At 42.2% G+C, this 26,266-nt stretch overlaps 2 protein-coding genes across 2 annotated transcripts in view; one reads left to right on the top strand and one right to left on the bottom strand.

Annotated features, from left to right (window-relative positions):
- The window catches only part of NUDT21 (nudix hydrolase 21), a 21,047-nt gene extending 12,866 nt beyond the window's left edge, over positions 1-8,181 (bottom strand). The window contains exons 1-5 of the mRNA XM_088471903.1: positions 7,863-8,181; positions 1,982-2,182; positions 1,092-1,155; positions 532-621; positions 317-392 (exon numbers count right to left, since the gene is read on the bottom strand). Of these exons, the coding sequence (XP_088328029.1) occupies positions 317-392; positions 532-621; positions 1,092-1,155; positions 1,982-2,182; positions 7,863-7,978 (547 nt within the window). The 5' untranslated portion in view covers positions 7,979-8,181. The remainder of the gene's footprint in view (positions 1-316; positions 393-531; positions 622-1,091; positions 1,156-1,981; positions 2,183-7,862) is intronic.
- OGFOD1 (2-oxoglutarate and iron dependent oxygenase domain containing 1) lies at positions 8,111-26,266 on the top strand. The gene is made up of 13 exons (XM_088471902.1): positions 8,111-8,362; positions 11,214-11,359; positions 13,491-13,537; positions 14,683-14,783; positions 16,521-16,634; positions 17,593-17,684; positions 19,038-19,166; positions 22,072-22,179; positions 22,456-22,535; positions 22,614-22,852; positions 23,067-23,195; positions 23,726-23,784; positions 25,883-26,266. The coding sequence occupies exons 1-13, from the start codon at positions 8,206-8,208 to the stop codon at positions 26,042-26,044; spliced, it is 1,563 nt and encodes a 520-aa protein (XP_088328028.1). The 5' UTR covers positions 8,111-8,205; the 3' UTR covers positions 26,045-26,266.

Genomic DNA, 26,266 nt, shown 5'->3' with positions numbered 1-26,266 from the left:
CTAAACACCCAGGTTAAGTCGCAAGAACCAGCATTCTCCGGACTAACTTGCAATTGTTGGACTAAACATCGTGCTGAATTGAATAGCTCTGGGACAAACTTCCCGGCGCTATTTAACTCCCGATGAATTGAACCGCCCCATAGTAACAGGTATTTAAAAAATAATAGGAACAAACTAGAAATGTTACGGAGACAGGTGCACTGTAAGTAGTATACTGGCATTTATCAAACTCTGCCACTACCCGACTGTCCATCACCCTATATGCTACCATGGTGATACAAAGACAATACCAGCAGAAAACCAACCATCTATTTACCTTTCTCCTGAAGCTGCACCAAAAACAGTTTCTTGTGTTCTTTGGGTTTTGTAATGTGAGCAGGAATGTAGGGATACTAGAGAAAACAAAATGGAGATCAGCACAAATCAGTTTAGACTTTTACTTCACCAAAGAATCGTGAAAACTGATTGGACAAAAATCTAAAGGGTCCATCTACATGCCCTCTGTACAGCTTGGAACTTTTAGGCACCAACCTGTGGTGGTTCAAAGTTTGGCCTCCACCAGTTGCCGATGCAGTCATCGATTACCCAGTCCTGCTGCACCCCATCCTGACGACCGAGGATCTAGAAGACAAATAATACTTTATACATTTTCACTCACATATTGGGCCGGCAATCTCTGTTTCAGATCACATACATACAGCTTGAGAAAGGATTACTCTCGTACTACTTGCCTTAAGTCACCTATATTCTCACAACACTGCCCCAACTGTGAGAAGAACTAAATCAGTCATTAAAATGACACTATACAAGAAACAAATTATTAGCTGAATGGAATATAATTTACTGATTCCGGCTGTTGCCCGATTTCATTGCTAAAGCCAGCAGCATTTACACCACATACCAAACTGAATTCTGCGCTGACTAAGCTTAATGTATACGATAGCTTACTTCAATAGGTTCAATAGTGAACACCTTCAACCTGATAAAACAAACAGTAACCTTAACTTTGTAAGATAGCGTGCACAAATAATACTTCTCAAGATGAGATAAAACCACACTCCCCCTTAAGAACAAATAAAACAGTTACATACTTCGGTCATAAGACGTTTAAGTCCTTCCACCTCATCCTCTCCAGGATTGAGTTCACCGCCAGGCCTGACAAGAAACATAAAACAATTCATGATAAGATGAGATGATTGATAACAGAGAACAATAACTTTTATGTATTTTTTGTTATGAAGAGGTTTTTATCAAGGTAAGGAAACTAAGGCTGGCTGCACATATGCATATCTGGAAGGCCTCTTTGGTCATTATTCATCTGACCTAAGGGGAGATGTATCAAACCTTGGAGGGAGGAGGAGAGAGATAAAATACCAATTAGATTCGAACTGCCATTTTACAGACTGAGGTGTCCATCTACTAAGGCTTGAAAAGAGAGAAAGTGAATGGATATAAAGTACCAACCAATCAGCTCCTGTCCCTTTAGAGGCTGTGTTTGAAAAAAAAACTGACAGTAAGAAGCTGATTGGTTGGTACTTTATCTCACTCCATTTTATCTCTTTCCAAGGTTTCATACATATCCCCCCCGGGTATCATCCGGCTCAATTGAAAGCTAGATCAGCTAATGACTCCCATGGTGCATGTGTGAAGTCAGGCGATTCCTGGAAGTGGTAGGAGAGTGCTGGCAGCCAGTCTTCCACAATTGTCGGTAATCCTCATCTACAAAACATGTGCAACGTGGCCCTCTATGTGGGAAACAGTTCTACGATTGGACTGAATGACAAAACTGCAGCGTGTCACCACACATGGATGTTTTGAAGAATACTTTTATATAATGTAACATGGATTTTAAATGTAACGACTTTATAAAATACATCACTCCACAGACTGGGTGCTCATTTAAATCACAGGCAAATGCAGCTAGAGCAGCAATGGTGCAGCTAGTTATGTATTGCAGACAAACAAGCGTGGCCCAACTCACAGCTTGAAAAAGGTGGTACCCAGTTGCAGTAGAAGCACATGAGGTAATCGGTGCTCATGTACAATTAGAACCCCCTCCACAGTGCGCCTCATTCCAATCTTATCAAACTCTTCCCGCATCCTCTGGAACCGAGCTGCCACAGAACTGTCCTTCTCATACAGGGGCTCCTTCGTGCCAAAAGTGTAGTTTGTAAGAGGATATCTGGAAAGACAACAGCGGCATATAATTACCATGTGAGAACAGTCAGGACCCCCCCCAATAATCAAATAGGGGGATAGTTAATGTATAAGATGCATGACGGTAATGACAATTGATATATACAAAATATAAATGAAGAGAAATGTATTAGCAGATAAAGATTAGAATATCACTATTGTGAGCGAGCTACGAACAGCCAGACATTGTGAATCAGTGAAAATATAGATATTAACAGATGCGGATGATTTATAGTGTTCATTCTAGCACCCTTCACCTGTCACACCCCGTGCAGTTCCTTTTTCCTGCATGGGGTGTCTCTCTCTGCTCTTGTTCAACAAACTGCTGAGCAGAGAGAGACACCCCGGGCACGAAAGAGGAACTGCACAGGTTGTGACAGGTGCAGGGTGCTGGAATGAACACTATCGAAAATGGAATAAGGTAAATCATAGCGTCCTATCAGGGTTGCATAAAATTGGATTTAAAAAATAAATTAAAAAATCATAGACTGATTTATTTGATTTAAATAGGTTTTTTTCTATGAAATGTTTTATATATAATCGTTTAAAAATGTAAAACGTTTACTTAAAAATTTTTTAAGAAAAAATCCTATTTAATTCCAAAAAATCTGATTTAAATCAAATACATTTGTTTTTGATTTTATATTTTTTTTTAAATCAGATTTTATGCAACCCTGGTCCTAGTACAGTGAATAGGGATATATACTGTGACAGTCTTATACTTTAAAAAATTATGTTTCTTGGTACTGTTCTACGACACCAAAAGCATACTGATATTGAAAGATTGAGTAGACCACAATGGAAGACATCCTGCACAAGTATCTCTCAAGATTACATACAGATGTGTCCACATACATCTAGCCTCCTTGCGCGCTAAACAGTCCTTCTAGTCGCGCCATGCAGTGGCGCAACTTGGTAGTGCTGAGAGTCTTTTCGTGTGACTTTTTACCTTCAAAAGAGTCTTATTCGCATAGCGCTGCGAATAGTTAGCACAAGCAGCTTCTGCTGATTAAAATGATATGCAGCATGCCTATGTTCTGTGAGCAACAGGCGGTGTAACTGCATATGAAACGCTACATTACAGTGTCAGTGATTGTAACACTAACGTAGTGTTTCACATGCAGATACACCCGCAGTTGTTCACAGAACATTGGCATGCTGCATATCATTTTAATCAGCAGAAGCTGTTTGTGCTAACTATTCGCATCGCTATGCGAATAAGACACATCTAAATGTAAACCGTTGCACGAAAATACGCTCAGCGCTACCGAGTCACACGGAGCTCCTGCGTTGTGTGTGGCGTGACTTGTAGCGCACGGAGGATAGATGTGGACACATCTGTAATAGCCCACTCCGGTAGCTCCTAATTTTTATTCCCCATCTATTTCTGGACATATTTAGCTTCAAACGGCTCTCAGGACTCGTTCACACACATCCATTTTTTCATGTTGTTAAAGTGCATAAAAGGTAGGTCAAAAAAGAATCATTACTGTAATTCCCACCACTGCATTCTACAAAGTTACCACGTAAATGCGAGTTACTATTACAAAACATATGGAACATAAGATAAAGCAATTAATCACTCATTCAGAGTTTTGCCAGTTTAGAGAAGTAAATGTTTTTTTGGTATTTAAAATACATTTTGTTTTTTAAATCCCTTTTAGGGAAATTAAACAGGTAAAATTTAACTGCACTTACTATTCGAATGATCTCATGAGATTGTTCTGCAGAGATGGAACATCAATGTTTAACCATGGCAGAACTGATATTCAGCTATCGTCATTTGTCACAGAATAAATATATATATAGTACCAGTCAAAAGTTTGGACACACCTTCTCATTCAATGGTTTTTATTTAAATTATTTTCCACATAGTAGATTAATACTGAAGACATCAGAACTATGACAGAACACACATGCAATTATGTTGTAAACAAAAAAAGTGTTAAACAAATCAAAATATGTTTTATATTTTAGATTCCTCAAAGTAGCCCCCTTTTGCTTTGATGACGCTTTGTACACTCTTGGTATTCTCTCAATCAGCTTCATGAGGTAGTCTCCTGGAATGGTTTTGAATTAACAGGTGTGCTTTGTCAAGAGTCAAGCTATGGAATTACTTGCCTTCTTAATGTGTTTGAGACCATCAGTTGTGTTGTGCAGAGGTAGGGTTAGTACACAGTGGACACCACTATTTGACTACTGTTGTAATCCATATTATGGCACCAACCACTCAACTCAGTAAAGAGAAATGACAGTCCATCAGTACTTTAAGACATGAAGGTCAGTTGATACAGAAAATTTCAAGAACTCAAGTGCAGTTGCAAAAACCATCAAACGCTATGATGAAACTGGCTCTAATGAGGAATTCAATACAGTTCCCAGCCTCAGAAACCGCTACTTAACAGCACCTCAGATTAGAGACCACATAAAGTCTTCACAGAGTTCAAGTAGCAGACAAATCTCAACATCAACTGTTCAGAGGAGACTGCGTGAATCAGGCCTTCATGGTCGTATTGCTGCGAAGAAACCACTACTGAGGATGAACAACAAGAAGAAGAGAATTGTTTGGTCCAAGAAACACAAGGAATGGACATTAGACCAGTGGAAATCTGTACTTTGGGCTGATGAGTCCAAATTTGAGATTTTTGGTTCCAACCGACGTGTCTTTGTGAGACACAGAGAAGGTGAGCGGATGGTTTCTGCATGTGTGGTTTCCACTGTGAAGCATGGAGGAGGAGGTGTTATAGTGTGGGGGTGCTTTGCTGGTGATTTATTCAAAATTCACACTTAACCAGAATGGCTACCACAGCATTCTGCAGTGCCATGCCATCCCATTTGATTTGTGCTTACTGGAACCATCATTTGTTTTTCAACAAGACAATGACCCCAAACACACCTCCAGGCTATGTAAGGGCTACTTGACGAAGAAGGAAAGTGATTGAGTGCTGCGTCAGATGACCTGGCCTCCACAATCACCTGACCTAAACCCAATTGAGCTGGTTTGGGATGCGTTGGACCGCAGAGTGAAGGAAAAGAAGGCAACAAGTGCTCAGCACCTCTGGAAACTCCTTCAAGACTGTTGGAAATCCATTCCAGGAGACTTCCTCATGAAGCTGATTGAGAGAATGCCAAGAGTGTGCAAAGCTGTCATCAAAGCAAAAGAGGGCTACTTTGAGGAATCTAAAATATAAAACATATTTTGATTTAACACTTTTTTGTTTACAACATAATTCCATATGTGTTCTTTCATAGTTTGATGTCTTCAGTATTAATCTACTATTTTGAAAATAATTTAAATAAACAAAAACCATTGAATGAGAAGGTGTCTCCAAACTTTTGACTTTTACTGATATCTATCTATCTATCTATCTATCTATATATAGTTAGTTTGTCTAACAATATCTTCAACAGCTTTCAAGGTAAGGCTGCCAAATCTAATGTCGAAAAAGTAAGCTATTAGATCACATAGCGACAACGCGGCAGAGTGATAAATCGACAAAGCTTATATATAAAATTCATTGGTCTGTTTGTTTGTGCATTTGGACACCCCTGCACCAATTGGGATGAAACCAACGCGAGGTGGTCCAGTTGGATCTTTGACAGGTTTTAGGGGGTTAGGGTCCTGGTCAGACCTTTAGTTGGTGTACGCTGGGCAGAACTTTGACCCAGGGAGCCTGTTCCGTGTCTTCCACTGGATTCCAAATCCAGAGGAGTTGCAATTGGTCTGGGATGCCTAATGGAGTGGTTGGGGTCCGAATCGGACCTCACATTGGAGTGTGCCGAGGAGAACTTTGACCCAGGGAGCCTGTTCTGGACCTTCCACTGAATGGATTTGGACGACATCACATAAAATTTAGTAACTTGAAGATTTAAACATGGGCAATTCCAGGTATTTCAGATGGTGTATCTATCAGAAAAGTTGAATGCTGGAAAATAAAGTAACATACAGGTTTCCAATGTATAATATCTGAGAATGATGTACCAATTTGGGTTATTTATGTGGAGTTATTCAAAATATTGGACATATTTAAGTTGTCTGGGCACCAATATTTCACAAGTAATTGTCGAGAAATCGAAGCATAAACAAAGGAAAAATTTTTTTTTTACACTTTCGGAATCCCAGGAGCTAGGTAGCCAAATTACTCCAGACTTTTTGGGAGACATTTCCACTGAGGTCATAGGTTTTAAGGCTCCCGGGGGGACTTAGGGTTAGGCACCCCCCCCCCCCCCGGGATTGTTAGGCTAGGGGAAGGGAGGGTTAGGCAGCCCCCCTGGAGACTTAGGTTTAGGCTGCGGGGAAGGGGGGGGGGGTTAGGTTTAGGCGCCCCTAAGGGAGGGTTAGGGGGTAGAATTAGGTTAGCGATACTTACCTTAGGACGATTGGGATTTTCACCCTTGCCGGGCTGCTGCTGTCGGGATTTGAACTGCCGTCCATGCTGCCGGCGGTAATACCTACTACACCCTATACACAAGATGTCATTTTTCCACTTTAATTTCCATCTTCCTAAATTGTCAGAGATAGAAATATTCTTGTTCTAAATAGCTACAATACTTATCCAACGTGTGCTGAATGACACCGGCATAAATTAGGGGGTGGCAGGAATAGAGAAAGATGAAAGCAATGAACGCACCAATAGAATAATTGAGAAGCATGATGCACAAGTGTAGTTTTGTGTACTGTAAGTTCAAAGGAAGGATCGCTCTCAGTAGTTGGCCACCTTTTAAACAATAACTGTATTAGAGCTGCATATAGCTGAGCAGACACATTTCATGTACCCTTAACAAATGTTGGCATATGAATAAGCCATAGTTACTAAGTATGCTCAATTTCATCCATTATGTGCAATTCAATTAAAGTCAAAACGTGGGTAATGGCGGCACATTGCATGCACAACATTGCTCCATAGGGGTACGTATTAAAAAGAGCAATGTTGCCCCGCTAAAATTATCTGTCATGTGCACAGTTGCCACACATTGCGGATAATTGAATCTCATCCATAAAGCAGGTGTCATACCTGGCAGCAAGCATTACTACTTAATCTACCTTGACTGCCAGTCTCATTATTTAAGCAGCAAAGGAAAACTAAAGTTAAACATCGAACTAGACCATATTATAAAGTAATGATGCAGCCAGATACTAATGCATGTGATAAAAAGTGCAATTCAAAGTGTCATAAAAGTGAAAAAATAACTAGAATGTGGGTTTTCAGTGCTGACATAGTGACCCATAGGGGTCTATTTACTAAGCAGTGTTAGGAGACAGAGTGAAAAGTGTTAAGTCTGTCATCTCACAGGCTGTGTTTGAAAAATGACAGTTGGGAGCTGATTGGCTGGCACAATATCACTTTTCACTCTTTTCACTAACACTGCTTAGTAAATAGACCACTTAATGGTGGACTAGTCTCCCTGTGCACTAACAGCAGCCATGAGAGGCCTAGCAGCAGCAATCACAGTACCTGTCCCAATTACCACCCTCACACACAGTAATAGGCACCAGACCCTACTCCCTCCACTGATGGGCACCAGACCCTACTCTCTCCACTGATGGGCACCAGACACTAGTCCTCTCCCCCTCCATTGGTGGGCACCAGTCTCCTTCCTCTCCTCATCCACTAGTGGGCACCATGAGCCGGGCACACACATATGAACGGTGAAAGTGGTCTTACAGGTTGATGGTCCTCTCCAGCGTCAGCGGCTTGGTCTGCAGCATGTACTTGTTGCCGAATTGATTGATCCCCCGCGGCCAGCCGGTCTGGGAGCGATTGGGAGGAATCACCGACATCCTGGGCGCTGCTGGCGGCCGCTGTCCCTCGGGATCGGGTATCACTGGCGCGGGAGCTCTCCCGGTCTCCGAAACGCTCAAAGCCCGAGACAATGGTGCTGCGGAAAGACACGCGCGTCACTTCCGGGCGCCGCGATGGTAGACAGACGTCACAGCGCTGCGACACTGAGGGATTATGGGAGTGGTAGTTCAGGGAGCCGCGGTTGTTTCTATCCCCGGGGCTGGAAATGAGCGGAAAGCGGCAACAGCAGCGCAGAGGGGGACACGGGGGTAGCAAGAGGGGCCGGCGGGAGGTGGAGGCGCAGCTGGCAGCGGCGCTGGGGGAGCAGGCCGGGAGAGAAGAGGCCAGGACAGCCTGGGAGGGGAGGGAGGCTGCCCGCTGCGGTGAGTGGCGACAAGACACGAACCATGTGCCACACAGTGACATACAGTGATCACCATGGAGTAAGGAGTGTGGGCAGCAGCATAGAGCAGAGTAATAATAAGTATACACTGATCACGCTGTGTCCATTCTGCCCCCTGTGCTGGATCATTGCTCAGTTTCTTATTATACCCAACAGAGTATGCAGTCAGAATGTCTCCATTGATTATGTCAACATTATTAATGTCGACACCTGCAAAAGTAGACTTCAGAAATGTCAACATTGTCAAATGTTGACACTTCAGTTAGAGACAGAGTTATGGAAAAAACAGAATATTTCAACACATATACCACACCCACTCAACAGCACAGCCCTAGTTATTATGTTATCATGTCATTCTGTCAGTTTATTGGAAGAGTATATGAAATAGAGAATAAAATATCCTGGCGTTCCATTAACTGGTCCAATGCACAAGCAGATCGGTCTGTGTGATGATATACAGCACATGAGCTGGAGGTTTATTTATGCCTAATGTTCATGTTATGTTAGCGGGTACAGTGCCAAGATCAATGAGTTATAACTAGGCTGAGGATGTTGTAAAGATTGGCCCTATAAGTAGTCCTAAAGTAACGTTTCTGTGGCATCATTGTGGACTAACCAGCAGTCTCATCTGATGAAGTGGTGGGTTATTCCATGAAACACATTAGGCGCGCTGCTTTGGCACAGCCACTGGTTACATCTGTACAACATCCACGGCAAAAGCTGCATACACACACAACGATTGCGTTAATGAACGATTTTAGTAAACTATTTTCTACCTTGAAAAAATTATCTAAAATCGTTTACTAAAGTTGTTCATTTACTATGTTCATTTAAATGTAATGAATGATTTTTGCATATTAACTTAATGAAAATCGTTGAGTTGACAAGTCTGACTGAACTACAAACGTGAACGCGCATGAACAATAATCGTTCATCGTTTGACTCAGAAAGTGAACGATATTTTCAAACGATTATTGTTAAACGATAATCGTACAAAAAATTGTTGTGTGTGTATGCACCTTTAGTTATACATTTTTGTAACACTATGGGCAGCATGAACACTAAGGGTAAGGTAAATACTGTGCCATGCTGTTAGTGGTGGTGCAATAATATATGGCTCTTAGGGCCATATTCAATTAGAGGCGAAAAGTCTGTTATCGGCGATAATTTATCGCTGATGACGTCATTTTCGCTATTTTCACTTGTCCCCATATTCAATTACAAAGACTTTTTGCAGGTGCGAAAAGTCTTTTTAAAAAAACTGGGATAAGTTTTCAACACTGAATAGGTGGTGGAAAAAAGTGCAGAATTGGGGTTTTGGGGTGCAGACTTAAAAAAAAAAAAATGTAGCCTGCACCCCTTGGAATGTCCCCCAAAGGTATTCTATGTCTAAACATTTTTACAAATTTCCTCTGGACAACCCAAAAAAGGTACTCTCTTTTTGGGGGCGATTAAAAAAAAAAATGGGGGACAAACTTCTAAACTAGCTAAATTGATTCCGGAGGGGTTCCCAAGTATGCGGCAGGTGTTTTCTAGAATGCGGGTGGTTGCGGCAGGTGGATTTTTGAAAAAATCACTTGAGGGACTTAAAAATATGCTTGCACCCATTTTCATGTACCCCAAATTTGATGGGACTAGTTATTTATTTTTTTTAAAACCGTTTAGTGCTATTCTTCACCACTTCTTCAAAGCCGCATTTATGCACCTGCCACGGCTATTTGAAAACCCAAATTTCCTCCTGCAGGCCAAATCTGGGGTACCCATAATGATCCCCCCATGTTATACCATCTTCTAGGGGGTGACAGGCTGATTTCCCCGAAACTGACAGGACTTTTCGATACTTACCTTTCCGCCGGGTCCTGTTTTCGCTAATTCCTAGTTGAATACGGGGATAAGTGGGCACGCGCCCGATACTTTATCCCAGGAAAAAATGGCGATGATGGCGAAAAGTCCGATGGCGAAAAGTCCGTCTGAGGTTCAGCAGCATATCTTCATTGGTAGGTTAATGCTTTGCGAGTGACGACTGGAGAGTCCCGTCTGTTTTCTACTGACAGAGCAGGACTTTTTGTGCAACAGCCGGCCGGCGGTAAGACACATTATTACAACTGATTTATGGGAACCAGTCTTTAACACACGTGTATGGACAGTACTTTATCTTACTGTGACTAAGGTTCATACCAATGAAGATATGCTGAAGAACCTCAGAATCACTTGGTACAGGTGACTGACATTAATTGGTGCTTTGTTATTAAGTACCAACTTCAAAACAAACGTAATTATACCTTCAAGGGTGAGATTTAAATTATGGTGACTCTGATGTCTGAAACACATTACCTACCCGGATAATCAAAACCATATGGTGGAACTGTTTTTTCTTAGGGCAATTTTTGAGATACACCTACTGCAGAGGTGTACCCAATTTGCTTAGTTAGACTATTCTCATTATTAATCGCCAGCTTTGTGAATGTTTATGTGTGTGTTATCGATGTGTTATTTTTATCTAATTATGTATTAAATCGATTTTTATTACAATTTAGCGCTCTTTGTTTGGCTGGTCAGAGTTGTCAATTACACCACTGATGTATCAGTTTTATTCATTTGATACTGACTATAGATCCAGATTTTTATTGTTTTAGTATATTTAGGTGTGTAGTACAGATTACCACATTAGGATCTGCTTTCTTCATTTTTAGACATCATCAAGTATATAGTCATTTTTTATGGGCGCCTGAATATTATATGTACACACATATAATCATTTTGCCAGGTCTGAACGTGGTTTATCTATATTGTTCATGTTGCATATATTTATGTTACTGTGTTCTCTCTAGGTCCTGTTACCTTAGATTGCGTCCCTTTCCAGCATTGTGTGATCCATCCCTTCATTCAAAACACAGAATTTCTGTATGGGTTGAAGGAAGAATTACTGGCCTTGAATTTCAATGACAAATCCAATGATCTGTACAAATTTCAGCAGGTACAGTAAGCCACATGACTACTTGTGCAAATAAAGAAAAAAAGTTACTTCATGAAAGAGTTGAAAAGTAGATTAGTGGCAAGTGTATGATTTTATGATGGAGATTCCACCTTTTATTTATATTAAAAATGAAAAATAAAATCTGCAATATAGAAAGACTTTAATTCCCCAAAACCTACTAATTCTAATATGATGCGGACAATTTACATGATGTAACAAATCAGCAGTCAATGACCCAGTTCTTCCTGTCTGGAGCCTAATTAAATTGATAAGTTTACATGATGTAGTTTTGCCATTAATAATTATTGGGGAGGATAACTGCTGCCACCACCTGACCAGATTTGATACTACAGTGTCTGTGTCTTTGTTTTGCTGTTTTTTACAGTGCTTTTGATTGATGTCTGAACACCTGATTATATTCAATTTGTTCTTGTCTAGGATATTCTCAGATCTATCTTTTTGTACAGATAAAAAGTACATACACTAATAAATAACTGTTGTACATCAGAATTTCTATTGTATGGTACATCATCATACTGTACGGCTTGGATACAGGATGCTGGCGGTCACAATACAGACTCCGGCAACCTGACAGGGTTAGGATACCAACACTTGTCGGTCAGTATCCTAGCCCTCTCCTTAACCCTCCCTTCCTGGTGCCTAAACCTAACCTCCCCCCCCCCCCTTAGTGCCTAAACCTTCCCCTTAACCGCAGTACTTACCGTTGGGATGCCGGCACCGGGATTCTGACAGGTTTCGGGATGCCGGCTCCGGCATTGTAAGCATCTTGACTGTTGGGATTTCAACCGGATCCCTACTGTACAGTAATAAAAATAGGGAGGGGAAGATACCCCTGTGACCACTGTTCTTCTAGTGTTTAGAGTCAAGGATGTCCTCAGCTTTGAAATTGGTGGGTGTTGGACAACCTGCAGCCAATCATATTTTGAATATTCCTGTAAAAAGACTAGGGCAGTGGTTCCCAAACTGTACACCGCAGCACCCTGGGGTGCCTCAGGACACTTGCAGGGATGCCTCCGGTTGGTGGTCCAGCACCAAATCAAATTATTTATGGTCAATGTAATGTAAATTTGTAGACAAACAGAAGCGCAAACCTGTCCCCCACCACATAACTGACCCTAAGGATGACAGGACAGCACAATTTACTGCACTTTACTAAAAATTTTTCGGAGTTTCTCAATAACATTTTGGCTTAGGGGTGCCGTTTAAACAGTTCTGATACTCTAGGGCGCTGTGGTTCAAAAAAGTTTGGGAACCACTGGACTAGGGAGCTCAGATAACGTTCTTGTATTTTAGTTTTATTTTTTTATGTTACTTTAGTTGTCATTTATGGGAGCGTTACCTAGCATGTTTTGACAGTGTCAGGTTTGTTTTAAGTTTATTATATATTTTGTATTATTGTTTCCTTTATTCATTAGATGCTCATAGTCTGTGCATCCCTATTTGTGTTTTCAAAAGCAATTTACTTTGACTTTCATTTGAATACTCGCAGCAGGTCTTGTGGGAAACAGTGACCTAGCGATTAACCATTGATGGTGCAATTGGTAGTTAACATCGATGGCATGAAACCATCAGTGGGAACCATCAATGGTTTGCACTTGACGATGGACATTTCTGCAGAGGGGCATGGCACTTGGCGGCCCAATCAGGGAAGTAAGTGGGGCTAAGCTCTGTTCCCTTCAAGAGGGGATAACAAAAAAAAGCCGTCGCTGTCATGTTGCCATATGATGGTGAAGAACTACTGGATATCCTCCATCAATTGCAAGACCATCGATGCTCATTGGCCATCTCTACAGTGACATGTCTGTTCGTGTGATTATGTGAGTGAGGAGGGGCTGCATGTGACGGGGGCAGTATCATTGTATGATGAGGTCAATGGCAAATACAGAAAGTCACAGACAGTGAGCTATATAGCGGCAGGGGAAGGATTTGCCAGCAGCACCAAATTATGTCAGATCAAACTGGTGCCAGGAATCTTTCACACATATCTCTGTATGAGATGAAATTAATACATCCAACTTGTTTGCATCCAGATACCAGTGACCCCTCTACAGTGCGTATGGTGTTTGTAGCTGTGTGTCCTCAATATTGTTCTATGAATTTTCTTTTACAGTCAGAGGATTTGAAAAGCAGGAAAGAGCCACACATAAGTGCATTAAGGTGAGATTGTTATATGGTCACTATATAGAACCTTTAGTGCTCATCTAGGGCCTGGTTCAGAGGTGCAGGCAATGCCGATGGTCCTGCAGTTCAGCAAACTGCGCATGCACCAATAGTCTTGCAAACCCCTACGATACGTGTTACACAAAGATACTGCTGCAATCAGGACAGATGGTGTCAGAAAAGGGACAGCAAAGTGAACGCAGAAAAAGTCAGACTCGCAGGCATGTCATGGGAGTGTCGCGGGCATGTCATGGGAGTGTCGCAGGCGTGTCATGGGAGTGTTATGGGAATGTCGCAGGCATGTTATGGGAGTGTCGCAGGCGTGTTATGGGAGTGTCGCAGGCGTGTTATGGAAGTGTCACAGGCATGTCATGGGAGTGTCGCAGGCATGTCATGGGCGTGTCATGGGAGTGTCGCAGGCGTGTCATGGGAGTGTCGCAGGCGTGTCATGGGAGTGTCGCAGGCGTGTCATGGGAGTGTCGCAGGCGTGTCATGGGAGTGTCTCAGGCATGTCAGTGATGGCAGCTGCTTTCCCAGACACAGAGCCACAACCACAGAGGCCATAGTCAGATGGAGACACTGCACCTGCCATAGGACTGGTGCAAGTGCTGATGGTGCTGAGTCAAGAATCACCGGCAGTGTTACAGCGTCCAGAGGCAAGGAAAGTGGGCATCTCAGTGCTTGCTCATTCAGATGCAGGCTACTACACCAGGGGAAGGCACCTTAATACCCCCCCCCCCCCTCCGAGTTTCCAGTGTTTAAATGGAGTCAGGCTACACCCAGGAAGGATTTCAGGATTGTTAATAGTGGAACTGTTGGGCTGGAGTGGGTGCGATTTTATAACCGCGATAAGCAAAGTCCCAAATAGCTAATGGATGCGATATGACTGGATGGCGCGCAGAGGACGTGCCAGTCGTGAGGGGACCGATTCCATTCCTAGCACTCCTGCCTCAGTGGTTGCCCACGCTCTCTCTGATTTGGCCCGGTTCCATAAGGCACACTGAGCAAATCTGGCTGCTAGGTGATAGATTCATATTTGGGACATCCAACCCCCCCCTCCCTCCTCCCAGTGTGCTCCACCCACCACTCTTATCACACAGTCCCCCACCTGCCTCACTTCTCTCATCCTCTTTCTGTTTAAGGAAGGTTCTGTTTGAGGATTTCCGCCAGTGGCTTTCAGAGGTGACCAATGTGGAGTTGGAGACGACTGTAGATGTATCGTGCGCCCAGTACAACTACACAGGTGTGAGGTAGACACATAGAGCCAGCAATATGCTGCATGCGTTACTGTGCCATAGATGTGCAAACAGCTTTTGTCTGAAAACTTAAAGACAGGAATTCCTCTACTTATTGGAAGTTTCAATAGTGTTTTAGTGTTGTCAGAAGTAAAATATATAGAAACTTACTAGTCCTGTTTGCAACCCCCTTTCTTCTTTTTCCCTGACTAAGGGCCTGATTCAGAGGTGCACACAAGTGGCTGTGCAAATCCGTCCATCTCAGATTCATGTGCAGAAGGAGCTCTCAGACACCCCCTTGCTGCATGTGCGATCTCAGCACTGAAGCCGATCGATGGTCACTATGGTTGCTCCCTTTGGTCAGGCTGCGGGAACTGAAGCTTGGTGCCTGGTCATGCATGAGGTCAGCAGTGTTCTCCCCAGGCTGTTTGTAGCAGGTGCAACGTCGGGCAAGAAACAGCTACCGCCCGGCACTTCCCCCTCCCCCAATGCGCTGCGTCCCCTGTTACCCAGGTCAACCTTAATGTGTACTTGTTTCCACGGATGCCGGATGTGACGCCGAGCGCCGTCGTCACATGTTCTTCACATTGGAGGTTCCGTGTCCGCCGGCAATAAGGATACGTTAGTGGGGCTTCCGGGAGGCGGCGCATTGGGGCGGGGAAGGTTCCGGGCAGGGGACGCGGCATTGGGATGGGGGGAGGTGCCGAGCATGGGATGCATCATTGGGGCGGGTGAGAGCGCCGGGCAGGGGATGCTGCAACGGTGCAGGGGGACGTTGTCCATCACAGTGCAGGGAGGTGTAAGACTGGAGGGCAAAGATCCCTCCCCCTGTATAAAAGCACAGGCGCACTGTTAAGGCGGGAACAGTCGCCTGAACTGATTGAAGAGAGTAGACCTGCGTCCACTCTCACAGTGTTGGAGCTGAAAAAAAAAAATCTGTGGGGACAGTATTTGTGAGCCTGAAAGTGGGGACAGTATTTGGGAGTCTGTAAGTGGGTCCAGTATCTGTGTAGCTGTATAAAAAAAATATTCTATGTAGCCTGCAAGTGGGGACAGTATATGTGGAGCTGCTCTATAAATATATATTCTATGTAGCCTGCAATAGGGGCCAGTATCTGAGGGCTGTTTAAAAAATGGATTTAAAACATTTTATTATTGCGAAGGCCCCCGCCCGGATGTTTCTTGATGCCACCCAGCTGGAAAAATTTTCTGAGGAGAACACTGGGCCAGGTATCTGTGTCCGCTGACGCAGACCCTGGCCTTGTACCTCCTGGAAAACGGGGGCGACACACCCCAGTTTCCGGGAACGGCGACAAGGCACACACCCCAAACGCCGCAGCATGTCAATCATGCTGCAGCTTGTGGGGATCTGCGAGTGAGATTGCAGGACCCATTCTCCATATGCCCAGAACAGGTCCTCCGCAGACCCCCTAACCATCATAGAAGTGCATTCATCATCAGACGAGAACGTATATCTGTGAATCAGGCCCTAATTCAAGTCAAATTCTTTAATTTCCTAAATCTTTGTGTTTTATAGCTCCACCGAGTAATATCATCCATTAAATTAGCCTTTCTTCCACTTTTATAAGATTTCACCAGAGACAGGGCATTTGGTATCTAAATAATAGTTACCCTCTAAGGAACAGCACCACCTAGGTGTCATATATTCCAGAAAAATATTCCTATTTGTTGAGGCTCTGTATATTACTGTGTCCCATAGCCTTTCTCTTTCTCACTCTGCACAGACGTGTTGCTGTGTCATGACGATGAGCTGGAAGGGAGAAGATTTGCTTTTATATTGTATCTGGTTCCTGAATGGACTGCGGCGGATGGGGGGTCTCTTGACCTATACAGCACTGGTAAGCCCTACAATAACCGTTTTTCATGTTTTCTAAATAATATGTCCAACTAAATCTGTATATTAAAATAAGAAAGAAAAAAAATGAAGGTGTCTAGCAAAATTTCAGTTATTAAAAGTTAAGGTTGTCATTAGGGGAAAATAATAGTGAACCATACTTTAGAAAGAAAGTACACACACATATATATATATATATATATATATATATGTAATGACTCCAAAAAAAGATATATGTGCATGAGCATACTATTATGTTATTCCTCCTGATGAAGTCCAAAGGTTAAGACACAAGGACGAAACGCGTTGAGGCGATAAGGTCATATACTACATCCTCTACCAATATGGAGACGGTATACTTCAGATACGTTTTTATTGAACTTTTTTTTATGTACAGGCATTTGCTATTTGGTTTGATCTGTAAATAAACCTGTGTGTGTAGAATTACACTGTTATTTTACTTTTTTTCATGCCTGCTCTCAGTCTTACCGGATAGTTAATCCTGGTACTGTGCCAAAGGGATAAGGACCCAGTGATTTGCTATCCAAGATTTTTGTACATGTGAATTATCAAGTGGTGTAGTCCACCATATAAAGGTACACCTTCAACACATAGAGGGTGCCAAGTCCTGGTGAAGGATTTCTTTCTTACCAAAAATACTGCACTAGGAGGTGCTTTTTTCCACCTTTTTCAGATTACTATTGGAGCTGGTTGAAGCACAGTTATTTGGGAAGAGGAGCAGCCACCCTATATATAGGGGTAGTGCATTTAAAGCGGACTGAAATACTGAACTGACTGTTTTCTATGAACATATATTTGAAACAATTTATCTGAGAAAAGTCTAGCGCTGTGTACCACTAGTGTGTGTATATATGTGTGTATGTGTATATATATATATATATATATATATATATATATATATAATATATATTCACTCATACTGTACTTTTTCCTTTTTACAGAGCGGGCACAGCCTGGACCTATTACGAAGTCTCTTATCCCATCATGGAACACACTCGTCTTCTTTGAAGTCTCTCCAGTTTCGTTCCACCAGGTAAAAAGTGCAAGATGTGACCGCAGTATGCAATGGCCACCTAATGTTTTTTCTGTTCTAGGTTTTTTTTATCATGTTTGTGAGGATATTGGAGTAATATTTAGCTCTTATAAAACATGCTGTCAATCAAGGCTGTATAGGGGGGAATTGATTTCTATGTGATATCCTGCTGTGCATCGCCAACTGCTGACATATCGGCACTTATTGTAGTGCCTACATTACAAGTTTCGCGTCTATTTTTATGGGATACGAGGGAAAGCTTGCAATGGCGGTGGACACAATGAGTATTATCTCCTCTCACTCCTGCCTCTCAAGGTTTTGTCCGTGTTGCTCCTTACCTCTGGAACTCTCTCCCTTTCCCTATTATTTTCTCCACCTCACTTCAAAGCATCAGACAGGTTCTCAAAATGTACTTCTTTATTACAGCTCTCATCCTACCCACGCTCCATAGTCCTTGCCCACTCTTTCCTCTGTGTCACTCCTATCCTAGCTCTTACAGACAGGACCCTCCTCCCTTGTGAGTGTTTCCTTCCCTAACTTATACCATCATCTCCTCCCCATTGCCAACGGTGGCACTGAATCTGTGGGTTCATCCGCCGCTGCTTTGTTGGTTTTATGACCATATACAGTCAGGTCCATAAATATTGGGACATTGACAGAATTTTCAGATTTTGGCCTCTATTCACAACCACAATGGTTTTGAAATGAAGCAAACAAGATGTGCTTTAACTGCAGACTTTCAGATTTAATTTGAGGGTAATTACATCCAAATCGGGTGAACGGTGTAGGAATTACAACAGTTTCTATATGTGCCTCCCACTTTTTATTTGTTTCATTTCAAAGCCATTGTGGTGGTGAATAGAGGACAAAATATGAAAATTCTGTCAATGTCCCAATATTTATGGACCTGACTGTATGTGCATCATGGTTATATAGCTTGTATCCCACGTTATGTTTCATACTTTCTTTTGCATTTTTTTTCTGGTCTTGTTTGCATTGCTTTTGATTACGTGTTATGTAAGTTCTACGGACTCCTTGTGGCGCCATATAAATAACGTAAAATAGTCATGCAAGTGATTGGATGCATTATGTTTTCCCCATTCTTTCTCATATCATCAAACACTAGGGGTATATTTACTAAAGTGCAGGTTTAAAAAAAATTGAGATGTTGCCCATAGCAACAAATCAGATTCTAGCTATAATTTTCTAGAAGGTACTAGATAAATAAGTAGAATCTGATCGGTTGCTGTGGACAACAACTCCACTTTTGTAAACCCGCACTTTAGTAAATCTAACCTGCCTAGGTGGTGTTTCTTCTCATATTTTATTGCATATTCCTCCCTCGTGTTGCAGGTCTCAGAGGTCCTCTGTGAGGACAAATGTCGCTTGTCTGTAAGCGGATGGTTTCATGGCAGATCTTTGGAAAGACCACCACGGACTTTGGACCCTGTGCCTGTCCGTAATCCTCACGTACCCCATGATGTAAGATTCTGTAATTACATAGAACCCAGACTAATGATATCACTAGTGCATTATCTGCTGCCTTATCCCATGATGTAAGATTCTGTAATTACATAGAACCCAGTGTAATTATATCACTAGTGCATTATCTGCTGCCTTATCCCATGATGTAAGATTCTGTAATTACATAGAACCCAGAGTAATGATATCACTAGTGCATTATCTGCTGCCTTATTCCATGATGTAAGATTCTGCAATTACATAGAACCCAGAGTAATTATATCACTAGTGCATTATCTGCTGGCTTATCCCATGATGTAAGATTCTGCAATTACATACAACCCAGTGTAATGATATCACTAGTGCATTACCTACTGCCTTATCCCATGATGTAAGATTCTGCAATTACATAGAACCCAGTGTAATTATATCACTAGTGCATTATTTACTGCCTTATCCCATGATGTAAGATTCTGTAATTACATAGAACCCAGTGTAATGATATCACTAGTGCATTATCTGCTGCCTTATTCCATGATGTAAGATTCTGCAATTACATAGAACCCAGAGTAATGATATCACTAGTGCATTATCTGCTGCCTTATCCCATGATGTAAGATTCTGTAATTACATAGAACCCAGTGTAATGATATCACTAGTGCATTATCTGCTGCCTTATTCCATGATGTAAGATTCTGCAATTACATAGAACCCAGTGTAATTATATCACTAGTGCATTATCTGCTGCCTTATCCCATGATGTAAGATTCTGTAATTATATAGAACCCAGTGTAATGATATCACTAGTGCATTACCTGCTGCCTTATCCCATGATGTAAGATTCTTAAATGACATAGAACCCAGAGTAATTATATCACTAGTGCATTACCTGCTGGCTTATCCCATGATGTAAGATTCTGCAATTACATAGAACCCAGTGTAATTACAGTGCATCCAGAAAGTATTCACAGCGCTTCACTTTTTTCACATTTTGTTATGTTACAGCCTTATTATAAAATTGAATAAATTAATTTTTGTCCTCAAAATTCTACACACAATACCCCATAATGACAACATGTAAAAAGTTTTTTTTTGAGATTTTTACAAATGTAAATAAAAAAAAAAAACCTAACAAATCACATGTACATAAGTATTCACAGCCTTTGCTCAATACTTTGTTGATGCACCTTTGGCAGCAATTACAGCCTCAAGTCTTTTTGAATATGATGCCAAAAGCTTGGCACGCCTATCTTTGGGCAGTTTCGCCCATTTCTCTTTGCAGCACCTCTCAAGCTCCATCAGGTTGGATGGGAATCGTCGGTGCACAGCCATTTTCAAATCTCTCCAGAGATGTTCAATTGGATTCAAGTCTGGGCTCTGGCTGGGCCACTCAAGGACTTTCACAGAGTTGTTCTGAAGCCACTCCTTTGATGTCTTGGCTGCGTGCTTAGGGTCGCTGTTCTGCTGAAAGATGAACTGTCGCCCCAGTCTGAGGTCAAGAGCGCTCTGGAGCAGGTTTTCATCCAGGATGTCTCTGTACATTGCTGCATTCATCTTTCCTTCTATCCTGACTAGTCTCCCAGTTCCTACCGCAGAAAAACTTGCCCCTAGCATGATGCTGCCACCACCATGCTTCACTGGTTTCCTCCAAACATAACGTCTGGCATGTACGCCAAAGAGTTCAATCTTTGTATCATCAGACCAGAGAATTTTGTTTCTCATGGTCTGAGAGTCCTTCATGTGCATTTTGGCAGACTCCAGGTGGGCTACCATGTGCTTTTTGCTAAGGAGTGGCTTCTGCCTGGCCACTCTACCATACAGGCCTGATTGTTGGATTGCTGCAGAGATCAGGGGCATTTCTAGAGAGGAGGGGGCCCGTGTGCAGTCTCCGACACGGGCTCCCTCTTCTCCGCCCGGCGGCCAGCAGCACACTAGAGTGTGCTCAGAATCTATAATGTACGCACAGGTCAGCGGGAAAATGGCCGCGGCAGCCATTTTCCCTGTACTGCGCATGCGTAAATGTCGGGAATATGGCCGCGCGGCCATTTTCCAGTCGTTTTACAGCGCCGGACACCAGCGCCAACGTGGGACTCCGGAGAGGTAAGTAATATTATGAGTGCAGGGTGTGCGGTGCGGGGCCCATGTTCGACGCACACCCTGCACACATTATAGATACGCCCCTGGCAGAGATGGTTGTTCTTCTGGAAGGTTCTCCTCTCTCCACAGAGGAATGCTGTAGCTTTGAAAGCATGACCATCGGGTTCTTGGTCACCTCCCTGACTAGGGCCCTTCTCCCACGATCGCTCAGTTTAGACGGCCGGCCAACTCTAGGAAGAGTCCTGGTGGTTCCGAACTTCTTCCATTTACGGATGATGGAGGCCACTGTGCTCATTGGGACCTTCAAAGCAGCAGATATTTTTCTATACCCTTCCCCAGATTTGTGCCTCGAGACAATCCTGTCTCTGAGGTCTACAGACAATTCCTTGGACTTCATGTTTGGTTTGTGCTCTGACATGCACTGTCAAGTGTGTGACCTTTATATAGATAGGTGTATACCTTTCAAAATCATGTCCAATCAACTGAATTTACCACATGTGGGCTCCAATTAAGCTGTAGGAACATCTCAAGGATGATCAGTAGAAACAGGATGCACCTGAACTCAATTTTGAGCTTCATGGCAAAGGCTGTGAATACTTATGTACATGTGATTTCTTAGGTTTGTTTTTTTTTATTCAATTTGCAAAAATCTCAAAGAAAACTTTTTACACGTTCTCATTATGGGGTATTGTGTGTAGAATTTTGAGTACAAACATTTATTTATTCCATTTTGGAATAAGGCTGTAACATAACAAAATGTGGAAAAAGTGAAGCGCTTTCCGGATGCACTATATATCACTAGTGAATTATCTGCTTATCCTTTCCACAGCATGAAATTTTACATGAGTGGATAAATCCACTTTACCTGACTCTGGAAGACCAGATTCAAGAGGAATTTGAAGAAGCATCTGAAATTCTCCTAAAAGACTTCCTTAAGGTTTGTGTTACAGCAGCTGAAGGGGGGATTGAAGGACCCGCAGATACAGTTGTTTATTTAGCCAAAATGAGTTGGTAATAGGAAGGAAATAAGGACCAGACTGACATTATGAAGGGAATATCACAGAAGGTGGGAACGCTGTAATAGATAGGAACATCATAATCAGTAAACTGACATTAGCATAGAAGACATTGTGTTGTTGAAATAAAAAGTGGATGTTTGTAAATGAGAGAATAGAGGGCAGATTATTATTTCTTTGCTATCGTCTCATTTTAGGAAGAGAAATTCAGTGCAGTATGTGCAGCATTGGAGACACAGGCTATTGAGTGGGAGCTGCTGGGTCCACCCAACAGGAGGTGAGGGAATGACCTGGGGGGGCACTGCTTCTGTAAATAATATTCGGTATCCCTCTTACCTGTCCGGGTGTGATTTAGGTGTTACAAGCGGGCAACAGGAGACCTACCTGATGCAGTGACTGGCTGCATGGAGCTCTTGAGATCAGAGTCCTTCTTCCTGTTGCTGTCTAATCTCACTGGCCTTAAGCTACATTTCTTGGCTCCCATTAATGAGGAGTCTGATGAAGAAGAGGGATCCTCCCAAAGTAGTGCTAGGACCTCTGCACAAGTTGGTGACTGTGGGGTTGAGCAATCTGGTCCCAATGCTGAGGCAGGGAGTGAGTACTTTTAGTACTATTCTTTAACTTGTTCTCTCTCTCTCATTGCTTCTCTCTCTCTCTCTCCCTCTTTGTTTGTGTGTGTGTGTCTCTCTCTCTCTCTCCCTCATTGTGTGTGCGTCTCTCTCTCTCCCCCTCTTTGTCTGTGTCTCTCTCTATGTCTATCTTTCCCTTTTCTATCTCTCTTTTTCATTGGGTCCTTTCTCTCTTACAGGTGAAAGTGTTCCAATGTGTAGTGGAGAACTAAGACACTGGGAGCATGGGCACTACACCATGATTCATGACCATGATCCTGAGCGGCAGGAGTTTGCTCTGGACCTTCAGTTGTTCTGTGGTTGTGAAGGTCAGTATCACAGTTCATTTTAGTGAACCTGGCTAGAGTACATATATTATAATTATCCCTTCATTATCTTTTACATCTTTAAGTACATGTCTCACTCTCTGTATACACAGTGATGGCAGCCATCTTGTTAGCTGACAACAATTTTTGACAATGTGGGTGATCTATCAAACTTTCTGAAGAGTGGAGAAGTTGCTCTTGGCAACCAATCAGCTTCTACCTATCATATAGAATGTACTTAGTAAATGCTAGATAGCAACTGATTGGTCGCTATGGGCAACTTCTCTACTCTTTCCCCCATAGCCACCTATTCATTTCCATTCAGTGCCTAAGTGATTTCATTGGTTCCCTGTAAACTGGCTGCATTTATCTGAACATTGCTTGATGCCTGCAAATGGCTTCCCACACTGGGTGTAGTTAGGTGACAGGTAAAAGGTAATGCAGCTTAGTGAATGTAGTGTAAACATGCTGCTCATTTTACTAACATGCTGGACCTTGCGGCTAGTTTTATAACATTTTCCTTTTTGCTTTAGACTGGGAAACAGAGTATGGAGGATTCACTTCTTACATCGCCAAAGAGGAAGATGAGGAGGTAAAGTAAATGGGAGAAACTGAGGAACAACAACAGCTGTAGATGTCCCCTGCACTTTATACACATTATTAGTGAATTCTAGTGCTACAGCTGAAATCTTCTCATATTACCTTGCTATGTGATGCCATCTGCACTAATTCTCATTTACAAAGCTGCACAAATACTGGTTTGCAGTGCAAATGCTATTATGTCCCAGTAAAAGAACCTGACTTTTAAATGTCGGGCTTGAGATCGGGTACCATCCAGTAGGTTCATTATCTCTTTGCACCAAACAGACAGAAATGTGAGATTGTGCTGATGTCCTCCTATTGTATCATTAAGGTAAGAATGAGGATCAAATGAGTAGCATAATATGAGAAAAATGTAAATAATATAATTAATGCAGCGAGAGGTCCTAAGGTGATAGGCACGACTATGAAGTGACAATTATATTTTGTCCAACAAAGGCACTTTCCTAAAAAGACCATCATCTTATGTCCAGAGAAGCACAAAGTTGCATTTTCGGCAGTTTATTGAGACTAAATTTAAACATCCTTTTCGTTCCTTCATGAATAGGGAATAGCGCCAAGACCATTATGGTGACTATCAGCACTAAAAACAGATCCATGCAAAATCTAGCAGATTGCAGAATTCTGTATGTGGAGGAATGGTTTCTCACCACTTAAGTTCAATAGGGCTGTGATGTATGTCAAAGGTACAAGCTAGAATTTTACTCTCTACCAGGAGGTATTAATATAGTGAAATCCCAGATTCCGTCAGCTGCAGTTGACCTGAAGGCATTGCAGGTCAGTCTACAGACTCTTTTAGAATAAGGTAATTGCTGCTGTTCCTGTGACATAGAGGGCACAAGTTCTTACCTACTATACAAAACCTCAGGAGGATTTTGAACAGTTCTAGATCTAAGGAGGCTCAATTTAATTAATTTATACTTGGAACCGGTACAGTCCATTCAATATGCAATAGAGTACAGAGACTTCCTTCAATAAATCTGTCAAGATGAATATGTAAGCATTCATAATGTAGCTCAAAATGATCTGTTTGTCAAAATCTTGCAGTTATTCGTCTTTGAGGTCATGGATACAAAAGATAGATATTAGGTGTATCACTAAGCAATTAACATCTGGCTCACTATAATTTTAGTTTATTCACGGCACCTGGACAGAGTAATCACAGATTGATTTATCTAAAAATGGATTGAATATAATCAATTGTAGTTTGACCACCAAGTAACTATGTTGCACATAACATTAATACATGAACAGAAGCATTCCGTCATTGCTGTTAGTTAGTTCATTCTCATACTACACTGAGATCTGCACTGCCCATCCATCAGTCCATCCTATAGGAGACACAAGAGAGTAACCTATAAGGAACACCCCGTCTGTCACAACTGACAGGTTGGTCTATTACAGGATACAGGAAAATTTGCTGTGGTGGTCCAGGGGATGGTTGTCTGTGACGACTGAGGTCTGTATGATATCAGCTCCTGGCTCGTAGTACGGATCACTTCAGTTCGCTACCATGGGAACCCGGTATGCATCCTGGTCCTGTAGTGTGTAGCCTGTCGTCATTGCGCTGACCTCCCATCCCTCCGCTGATGACGCCACTTGTGGGTCCATATTTAGTTGCACGGGTACTGGCGGCTCACTCACGCCAAGCATGTCACGCTGCATGGCTTATTGAGGATAGATGTAGGACACATCTGTATCCTGCAGAGATTTGGTTGTCCTGCAACTAAACATGGGTAGTAGTCCTACAATATGATGATTCTCAAATTGGAAATTTTGGGAAGTACGTCTCCTGTATCTTCAGCTGTGATATGCTCCAGAAACGTTTACATACATATAATATTTGCAAATATTAGTAGCTCTTTTGTATAATCCTCATATTCCAGATTTAGTCATTTTAAATACCATAATCTACTGTATTCCACTGCACAAAGAGAGCAGCGAATGGGCATTCCTATACAGTGCAGCATGTGGGTGATTGTTATGTTCTCTACAGTTTGTATTCTGCTCTTCTTCCCTCCTCCTATGTATTGCTGTTGTATGTATTGGTTACACCTAATCCTGCTCATAACCCTTCCTCTTGTTCTTAGCTTCTCACAGTGTATCCAGAGAACAATTGCCTGGCCTTGGTTTACAGAGACAAAGAAACCATGAGGTTCATAAAACACATCAATCACAAGAGTCTACTCAGAGATGCCAATCGCTCAAACCACAAGGGATTCTGGGACTTTGCTTTCGTGTACTGTGAATGACAGCCCACTTTCTAATGTTCAAAATACGTCCAAATAGATCCTTTTAAAGGGCGTTTTAATTAGACTTTCATAAGGACAATATTTTTTTTTCATTTTGAAGTGTGGAGTTAACCAGACATGACTTCTCTCATCCCAAAGCATCACAAAAAAATGATCCTATGTCATTGTTACTGAATTAAAAAGTGATTTTGAAGAGGTATGAGTTTATGCACCGTAATATTA

Source organism: Taudactylus pleione, unplaced genomic scaffold (assembly GCF_031769625.1).
Source record: "Taudactylus pleione unplaced genomic scaffold, aTauple2 ptg000117l, whole genome shotgun sequence".
Taxonomy (NCBI): domain Eukaryota; kingdom Metazoa; phylum Chordata; class Amphibia; order Anura; family Myobatrachidae; genus Taudactylus; species Taudactylus pleione.
Note: the sequence above shows the minus strand (reverse complement) of the source record. Positions and strands in the feature narration are given on the sequence as shown.